We start from the raw sequence: 10,080 nt of genomic DNA, 5'->3' as shown, positions 1-10,080 counted from the left end.
GGACGCCTAACCGACTGCGCCACCCAGGCGCCCCCACACACATCTTTTATGTAAAGTCCACTTCTCTTTTTCCTCATGAACTCCCAGCATAGTTATACCACTTGGTGTCAAAAGAGTTAAAACTGTGGACAGAGTGGCCTGACTGTACTTTATTCAGAAGCAGTTGTTCACATGTTCCAGAATAGAATGATAAAAACATTTAAAATTTTGTCAGAATAAACACAGAATTAAAATTGTCATAGTGAACAGGTTAGAGAGGGAGAGAGCCAAAGCATAAGAGACTCTTAAAAACTGAGAACAAACTGAGGGTTGATGGGGGGTGGGGAGGGAGGGGAAGGTGGGTGATGGGTATTGAGGAGGACACCTTTTGGGATGAGCACTGGGTGTTGTATGGAAACCAATTTGACAATAAATTTCATATTTAAAAGAAAATTGTCATAGTGAACTCTTGTAGATCGCGGAACATTCTTGTCTTAGGTGTAAGGCACAGAAAGATAGTGGATGTGATCTGTAGGTTCTATCCTACCAGGAGACTAGAGAAAAGTGTTAAAGCTTTTTGGTTAGTGAGTAGGCTGGTTTTTTTTTGTTGTTGTTGTTGTTTTTTGGTAGGATTATTTCTTCTACTTTTACCTAATTTTTTTGGTATTCAGTGAAACTTCTCCAAAATTTCAATGCTGAAGCATGGATTTCTGGGCATACTTACTCATAGATATGCACATGTTCACAGTAGCTTTTGTACCCCTTTCTCAGTGGAATGTATCACAGACTGTACCGCCAGATGTGACTTTAGGACGCGGCTTGGTTCAACCAGTTGCCTTCAGATGTGTTGAAAGAGCATTGGTTTTAGAGATGGAAGATCCCATTTTGTGTCCTCAAACCTGCCCTGCAGGAAATGCCATTATATTTGTTTTGCGAATGCAAGAGCAATCCGCCATGACACAGCAAAGGAGTGCAGAGTCGGATAGGCTTCCAGGCCAGAGAAGTGCACTGTGTGTAACTCTGCTGAGCCCCGTAAGTTCTGGGCACTGTACAGTTAGGGTGAAAAAACCTGACTAAGTTGTTTGCCACAACAGAATAATAAATCAGCCTTACTTTTCCTCAGCCTGTATTTTTCTTAACCAGATGGGCGTGGGAATTCATGTTTGATGTGCTTTAGATGCACACATTTTAATTCACCCAGGACAGTCTCACAAAGGCTGTATTTGATGAAGGACATCAAACCATTTTGTAGATGCAGTATACCCAGATTTATCTTCCTTGGTTATATGCCTTTGGAGCAATTTTTTTTTCTCAGTTTTGAAAGTTAGCAAAGAATTAAGGTTCCTAAGATTATTGCTGATATTAGACCTAAAGTGTCAGTCAGCCGAGCTTTCTTTTCCTTTTGTCTATTTTTATGTTACCATATTTAAATCTGTGTAGGGGGAGCTGGGCTTTTTTCTAAGCTTGAAGAGCCCTTTCACTTTAGACTTGTATCATAAAGTTCAGTGCTTGCTTCATTCCAAGGTATGTGTACTCTCAATGTCCAAATTTTGTAGAATTGATTTTCTGCCATGAATATCAAAATAGTTTATAATTACAAACTAATTAGTAGCATTAGGCAGTTAATCTAAATATTTTCACAGAAGTGAATGAGAGACTTTACAGGAAGTGATATAAAAGTAAGCTAAACCTACTGTTGTTGAGGGGCGCCTGAGTGGCTCAGTAGGTTAAGCATCTGACTTCAGCTCAGGTCATGATCTCATGGTTTGTGAGTTCGAGCCCCACACTGGGTTCTGTGCTGACAGCTCAGAGCCTGGAGCCTGCGTCAGATTCTGTGTCTCCCTTTCTCTCTGCCCCTCCCCATGCTCTGTCTCTCTCTCTCAAAAATAAATAAACATTAAAAAAAATTAAACATACTGTTGTTGAATTTCCAACTGTAAGTTTGCAAAGTAACTATTTGTAATTTCTAACGGTAAATTGACATTTAAATGTTGAGAGATTACTGTGATTTAGCCATTAAAAATATTCATGTGTACACACATCCATATACATATATATATACACACACACATGCATATTCCATTGATTGAAAGACACATTACATTTATTAGACTAAAAAAGTGCCCTGTACACTTGAAATTTTTTTTTTTAATTTTTTTTTCAACGTTTTTATTTATTTTTGGGACAGAGACAGAGCATGAACGGGAGAGGGGCAGAGAGAGAGGGAGACACAGAATGGGAAACAGGCTCCAGGCTCTGAGCCATCAGCCCAGAGCCCGACGCGGGGCTCGAACTCACGGACCGCGAGATCGTGACCTGGCTGAAGTCGGACGCTTAACCGACTGCGCCACCCAGGCGCCCCAGTACACTTGAAATTTGTATGACACTGTATGTTAATTATTCTTGAATTTTTAAAAATAAGTGTGTGCCCTGGATTCTTGATGCTTTGGTCTGAAATGAATTAGGAATGTTGGTAGATACTAGACAGCCTTCATATATATGCCTTAGGTTGCCTTTCAGTGGACTGGCCTGACCTAAGAATGTGTCCAGTCATGTACAACGTCTTTCAGGAACCTGACCCTGAGCCTCCCAGGGTCATTCTGTATAAACAGCTACACTGCGCAAATGTTTTACCCAGACCTAATGCAACTCCAGACTGTGAGATGTGTAAGTTTGCATTTCCATCATTACTTTGACAAACATGTTTTCAGTGCCTGTTACATACCAGGTACTGTGCTAGATGTGGGTAGTATAAAAAAAGATAGTATTTTTAAGAGCTTCCAGTCTAGGTAATGGTTTGTAATGAGAGGTTGTTTTCATAGTCACTTGTGAAGTTAAAAACCCTTACCTACTTGTTCTGGTCCTACCTTCCAGTGATTCTAGTGATTCAGTTGGAACAGTGGTGAGGTCTGAGCATCTGTACTTATACAACAAAGTCACCTGATTAAAAAAATTCTCCACTAAGAACCATTGGAAGAGAGAAAGAAAGAATAGATAATTATGAGAAATTGATGCATTCTGAGCTCAGGATACAACAATAATGTAACTTTAAAAATTTTATATTGAAATTATGAAAATTCATATACTTGTACAGCCCAGTGAGTTGTTATGAAGTGAACACCTTTGTGACTACCAGCCATTTCAAGAAACAGAATATTTCCAGAATCTGAGAAGCCCTCCCTGTGTCCCTTCCTAGTTAAAATTCTTCACAAGGTAACAGTAGCCTGACTCTTTTATCTATATTTCTACCACCAGTGAGGGCATCCCTAATTGATACAAGTTAGTTTTGTCTGTTGTGGACTGGAGAGAAATTGAATCCTACTACGTGTACTCTTTTGTCATCTTTTTTCTGACCATTGTTTGTAAAATTCATCCAGGTTGTTAATATGGCTCTTGTTCATTTTCATTACTGTATTATTGGTAGACATGACCATACCACAATCTGCATATTCTCCTGTTGGACATGTGGATTGATTTTTCATCTGTGGCTGTTGAGCGATATTTCCACATACACATGCTAGTGCCCATGTGCATGAGTTTTTCTGGGATATTGTTCTGGGGTGGATTCCTGGGTCATATGATGTGTATATTGTGAACCTAGCATTAGATAGTGTTTTTCCTAGGTAATGGAACCAATTTAAAATCTTTCCAGCAATATATGATGGTTCCTATTGCTTTACCTCTTTGCCAAGAGTGTCTAATCTTGACTGGTCAGTTAAAAAGAGGCAAGATGGGAGAAGGAGGAAGGTTATTTCAGACATACAAGAAGCAAAGAAAATAAGAGGGTATGATGGGTTTGGAAGGAAGTTGCAAATATACTGGTTTGACACTGACTTAGGAACCTGTGGGAAAGTGGTGGGAGATGAGGGTGGAAGTGTGTGATGTGCTAAGGAGTTTGGTCTTTATTTCAAAGGCAGTGAAGCAAGCAGATGACATCAGATCTACATTTTTAAAAATTTGCCTTGACAACTATGTGGAAGATGGAATGAGGCCCCATAGAGAACTTAACTACTCTAATCCAAGGAGAAATGAGAGGAGGCAGAGTCAAAGAGGATAGATTCCAGAGATGCTTAGACCAAGGTCGACAGTTTTGCCAATTCTGTTGAATGTGGGAAAGGGAAAAGAGAGGCAGGAGTCTTGATTTTTGGGTAGGTGTCCATATAGATGGTAATTTCATTCAGTAAGTTGGGGAATTCAGGAAGAGAGTTTGAGGTCAGAGTGGCCGTAATGGGGAGTGGAGTTCGTTTTAGGCAGTAGCATGTGAGATATCCGTAGATTATCTAGCAGGAGTAGGCTGGAGATGTCCTCAGGATATAGGTGGTGTTTGAAGCTGTGGAGGTGAATGCAATTGCCCACAGACAGTCTAAGGAGGATGAAGTAGATGCGTGGGAGAAGAGGATCCTGAAGAGCAGACCAAGAAAGAGTAACCAAAGAAGTAAGAGGTATAAACCAAAAGATACCAGGTTGTGGAAGCTAAGGAAAAAAGGATTTCCAGAAGAGAACCATGACTAGTGGCCAGTGCCCTCAGAAGATACAAGTGAATTTGGAAGGTGTACTTTGCCTTTGGCAAAGACCTGTTTGGGGATCAGGGTGTTCCAGCCAGGGGAATGCAGGGAGCAAAAGTAATGCCACAGTGGCTGAAGAACAAACAGTGGGTGAAAAAACATTTGAGGAGTGCTTTTTAACTCAGCAGTGAATGGAAGCCAGAAGCACATTAGGTAGAGTGGGATGAGGAATGAAGAGAGGGAGGATTTGTGTGTGTTTAAGGTGGGAGGTATTTGTATCTAATTCTGGAGAGAGGGCTGCCTAGTTAAATGGAGAAGAGAAGAACAATGTCCCTGCAACTGCAGCGTGAGGAGACAGAAAGATCTAAATCCTGGTGGAGCAACTCAACATCGAATAGGAGGTGGCTGTCCTATTACTGAAAAGGGAGAGAAGGTGGGAAAAATTGTCACAGTCTGAAATACGTTTGTGGCAATGAAAGTTTTCAGAGACAAGAAATTGGGGAATTCTTGGCTTGTAATATCCTCTTGCCTCTATTTTTTTTTTTTTAAGATTTATGTTATTTTTTAGAGCGAGGGGGGGGGGGGTGGTGGGAGAAGGGCAGAAGGGGAGAGAGGAGAGTGAAAGAATTCCAAGCAGGCTCCACGCTCAGTGTGGAGCCCCCTGTGGGGCTCAATCTCACAATCCTGGGATCATAACTTGAGCTGAAATGAAGAGTCCAGTGCTTAACCAGCTGACACCCAGGTGCTCCTATCCTCTTGCCTCTTAAAGAGGAGGCTGTATCTTGGGTTGAGTAAGGATGAAAGTTAATGGTTAATACCCAGGTTGTATTACACAATTGTAGACAATTTGTCAGCCTGCTAACTATGAAGTAAAGTGACTTTGAACAAATGTCAGTGGTAAGAAGCCGTAATCATGCCACTGTGGAGTCTTAAAGGATATTCAAAGACTTTCTCTTTGTACATGAAAACAGTTAAGTTTTATAAACCACCTTATGCTTCTATCCATCTTCTTTCTATACATAAAGCAAATTTTCTTTGTATGTAGTATTCATGTGATTATAGTTTCCAAAATGATTTCCTCCAAAACTCTTATGGTCACAGAACTATTATTGGAAGGAGGGAGAGAAAGAAATTGAGAGAGAGAGCGCGCACATGTGTTTGTGTGTGTGTGTATCTCAGTTCTCCGAGAGAACCACCAGAGTCCACCAAGAACATACCTGTAGTCAAACAAGTTGAGTTTATTACTCACTGCAGTAAGGAGAATGGACATTGGAGTATACCATGGGGCATCTTGGTAAGAAGGTGTTAGACCTATCATGGAATTTGGGCTTTGGTTGGATAATTTCAGGGAGGATCTGCAGAAGCAGGGACTTGCTCTGTATTGGGTGCTGTTAGAAGGAAGGACAATTCTATGAGTATCTCATTAAATCTTATAGGGAGCACAGAGTATATTGAGGAAAAAGCTATAATTGGTAAAGAAGTGGCAGTAATTCATTGAGTTGAGAGGAGGATGTCTCATATTTTGTGGGTTGCACAGCGACCTTGTTTTTGTGTCACTTTACCGTAGCCTGAGTGACTTTGATATATTCTGTGAGCTTATATCCCAGGGAAGAACATAGGTCTGTCTGTGAGCATCAGACCAGCTTGTAATAATGTCAAGATTGCTGTTAATGTCAGATCTGTTGTGGACTTCAGGGACTTCTTTATTTTTCATGTGTCCATATATGATATATGTATACATACACATTTATATCTTAGTTTAACTCTTATGCTTATCTTTTCCTTGTTTGGGTAAGTGTGGTTTTAGTATGTATTGGCAAATTTTAAAAAATCTTTTCAGAATATGTATTTTATCGGTATATCAAAACTCATTACTTCAGGATGTACTTTTTCAGGTGTATTAATAGCATAAGATGTACTGCCATTTGTTACATTATTGGGGAGTCAGCAGAAAACACAAGATTCTTGAACTGATCCAAGTAGAAAGTAGGTGGTGGTCAGGACACAGAGAGTGGACATTTTGAGAAATATTTAGAAAATAGGACAGAACTTGATGTCAGAATGTAGCATGTAGGGAAACCAGAAGAGTGAAGAATGGTGTGTAGGTTTCTAACTAAGTACTTTTAGCAGGAAGTGATATTCCTCGCCAGGACGGGGAGGTAGGGGGAAGTGACAAGTTGGCAGGAAGGTAACAAATCTTAAACCAGAATCTCTACAGTACCATGAATCTGGTTGAGGGGAGGCTGATTGCTTCTAAGCAATCTTGTGGGTGCTTAGTACCTAACAGAATAATAATTTATTGTTTGGTTAACAGCAAGAACTCTAACTGGCCAAGGAACCAAAATCTTAAATTCTTTTGTCACCATATTCTCTCCTGATAGACAAATATGGAAGTGAAAAAATTACAATCAGAGATTGTTTAATCAGGGTGGGGACATGGGAAGGGAAGCTAGCCTAACTATCTTGGTGGCTATTGTCATCAAAGTATGACATCTGTACTATAGGGCTTTATGTGCCCAGTATACAGAAACACAGGTTTACCTGTCTTAAACCTTGCTGCTGAAATGTTGCATACCAAGAATGCCAAAGTGGTATCTTATTATGTCAGCATTTAGCATGTGAGCTAGCGCATAGTAGGTACTCCTTGCATATTATGAGGAAGAGTCCAGGCCTAACTGAAGAACACTCTGTGGACTGTTATTTGTCTGCCATGCGTACAAGGAAGGGGTGAGGCTCTGTCTAGCAGGCGTTTGCTGGTTCAAAACTTTATATTATAGAACTGATCTACAAGTCTTTGCTTTTTAAATAGGCTCTATGCCCAGTGTGGAGCCCAATGTGGGGCCTGAACTCACAACCTCAAGATCAAGATCTGAGCTGAGCTTGAGTCAGACACTTGACTGACTGAGCCCCTCAGGTGCCCCCTGATCTACAAGTTTTTTGTTTTTGTTTTTGTTTTTTTTTAATGTTTATTTTTGAGAGAGAGACCGAGGCAGAGAGAGGGAGACAGTATTCAAAGCAGGCTTTGCGCTGTCAGTGCAGAGTCTGATGTCTGATGTGGAGTTCAAACTCACAAACCATGAGATCATGACCTGAGCTGAAGTCAGACCCTTAACTGACTGAGCCACTCAGGTACCCCTACAAGTTCTTAATTGAAACATTATGAAGCAAAAAAGGGAGAGAAGGAGGGAATTGTACGTGTAACCACACATACACAAATTAAAAGACAGACTTCCTCTACCTGTTTTCATTCTGGCATCCTGAACCTGTGTAAAGAGGCAAAATACAGACGAATTTCAAAGGCAGTTTGCTTGGTTGATACGTCAACTGTGCAGGGACTAGGTTGATCAAGGAAATCTGACATACTAAACATGCTCTTGTTTTGTTTCTCTTTGCCATTGTTTTTTTCATTTATACTGGGAAAGGCTTTTCCCCAGCTGACTTCTCCCTGCCCTTAAAAAAAAAACAAAAACAAAAACAACAGTCTCTTGCTGAAATTTCCTTTTCTTTGTCTTAATATTTTGAATCAGAACATACAATTAAGTTTTTATTGTTGGTAAAAATAGACCTTTTCAATGTGAGACTTGTGTTCTCTATAAAATTAAAGCAAAATCATAAGTATTTTTGCTCATAAATACATGCATATGATATATAGTTCTATTTTATGAAATTTATGTGTGTATTTGAAATTACCACTTCCCCAGATGATTACACTGTGAAAAGTGATTTAGATAAACCTACAGAGATGAAAAATCTCTAACTGAATGGAGATGCTTGGGCTGGCTTTCAGACTACTGGTGTGGAAGCAGCATTAAAGCCTGTGGCTGGTTCCCTAGTTGGACAGTGGCCTTGTTATACCGTTAGACAGAAGATGTTACTCCTCTTTTTAGACCCTTCTTATATGCCTGATCTGTTACTGAATTGTTTGTGTGCCTTTGGGAGTCTTCAAGTTCTCCATTAATCAGGATTTTAAGAACATCCTAAATAATAGGATGTTAAATATTTATATTAGTAGGTTTTTCTCAGGAATTCCCTTTCACTATTTTGACTATTTTTGTTTTAAGCATGAACGTTAAGACTGATGTCATATAATTATTAAGAGTGAGACTGTTACACTGAAAATGAGAAAAAATACTGGATTCTTTTTGAGTTAGAAGGTATATTAGAGAAAATTTTACAGTGTAGTCCTCTTGTATGCCAGAAAGGTGAGAATAAAAGGATTGGGTGACTTCTGGGTTTCCTGAAAGAAAAATTACGATTTTAAACATATAATTATGAATTATGGTTTTCAACATATAATTATAAAAATTATTTTTCAACCTGTAATTTTGGAACTTAAAATTAATGAACATTGACTTGGTAAGCTAATCAACAAATATTATAGTTTTTATATTTTACTTAATAAGAATTAGGCAGAAGGCTGCATGAATAAGGAACACATCATTTTAAAATGCTTAATATCCTTTCCCATTTAAGTGAATATAGAAAAGGCTGTCTATTTGAACTAATTATTCTAAATTCACATTCTTTAGTTAAGAAAAAAAAATGCCTGAAGTATATTTCTTTGAGCTGTCAAAACTCTTCCTTCGTTTTTGCAGTACTTCATTAATTGAGTAAATGATCTTATGACTAAATATATTTTAGACAGCTATGTGAGGATGGAGTAATCATTCTTCAATTAGGACTGAAATCTGTAATTGGAAGGAGAAAAATAGTTTTATTTCTTTGTGTGAATATATTATTTCTTCCAGAATGAGATTAAAAAAAAAATTAAAATGGTTAATAGCTTTTGGAATTAGAAAGTACTCTAGAATTCATCTGATTCAACAACTTGACTTTATAGACAGTGATCTTGAGAACCAAAGTGCAGAGGAGTTATTCGGGGTGACATATTTGATCAGAATAAAGCCCAAATCTCTCTTGTTTCATTTGTCCTGTGCTTTGCACTTCGTAATGTGTGTTATTCTCTCTCTCAAAACCAATCTAGATGTTTAAATAGAGAGAAAGGGTGGACAGAATGCCAAAGGAAAAGGATGTGAATCCCCTTCCAGCGAACCTATTAGGTTTCAGAGTTCACTTAATGGGTCTCCATTTGTTCTTAAGATACAGTGCTTCTGTGGTGAGGATAATTATGCTAATATAACTGGTTTTTGCTTTTTTAGGTGAGAGTTACGTGTGTGCATCAAATGAACCATTTCGTAAAGTTGATTACACCAAAAATATTAATCCGAACTGGTCTGTGAACATCAAGGGTGGGACATCCCGAGCCTTGGCTGCTCCCCCCTTGGTGAAAAGTGAAGTGAAGGAAAGTAAAGATTTCATCAAACCGAAATTGGTGACCGTGATTCGAAGTGGAGTGAAGCCTAGAAAAGCCGTGAGGATCCTTCTAAATAAGAAGACTGCTCATTCATTTGAACAGGTCTTGACAGATATCACTGAAGCCATTAAACTAGATTCAGGAGTGGTCAAGAGGCTCTGCACACTGGATGGAAAGCAGGTAAGATGTTCACTCCCGGGGGGGGGGGGGGGCGCCGCGCGGGGGGGGGGGGCGGTGGGGGGTGTCGGGGGGGGGGGGGGGGGGGGGGGTGGGGGGGGGGGG

At 39.5% G+C, this 10,080-nt stretch overlaps 1 protein-coding gene across 9 annotated transcripts in view; it reads left to right on the top strand.

The window, feature by feature from the left end:
- The window catches only part of DCLK2 (doublecortin like kinase 2), a 155,594-nt gene that overhangs the window by 11,710 nt on the left and 133,804 nt on the right, over positions 1 to 10,080 (top strand). For all 9 annotated transcript variants that reach the window (XR_005789405.1, XR_005789404.1, XM_040472616.1 and 6 more), the window contains exon 2: positions 9,644 to 9,978. Coding sequence is in view for 7 of the 9 variants with exons in the window: in XM_040472616.1 (XP_040328550.1) it covers positions 9,644 to 9,978 (335 nt within the window). In the remaining 2 variants the exon portion in view is untranslated. The remainder of the gene's footprint in view (positions 1 to 9,643; positions 9,979 to 10,080) is intronic.

This window comes from Herpailurus yagouaroundi, unplaced genomic scaffold, assembly GCF_014898765.1.
Source record: "Herpailurus yagouaroundi ecotype Mexico unplaced genomic scaffold, PumYag 28, whole genome shotgun sequence".
Lineage (NCBI taxonomy): Eukaryota > Metazoa > Chordata > Mammalia > Carnivora > Felidae > Herpailurus > Herpailurus yagouaroundi.
The sequence above is the reverse complement of the archived record's forward strand: the minus strand, read 5'-3'. Positions and strand labels throughout refer to the sequence as shown.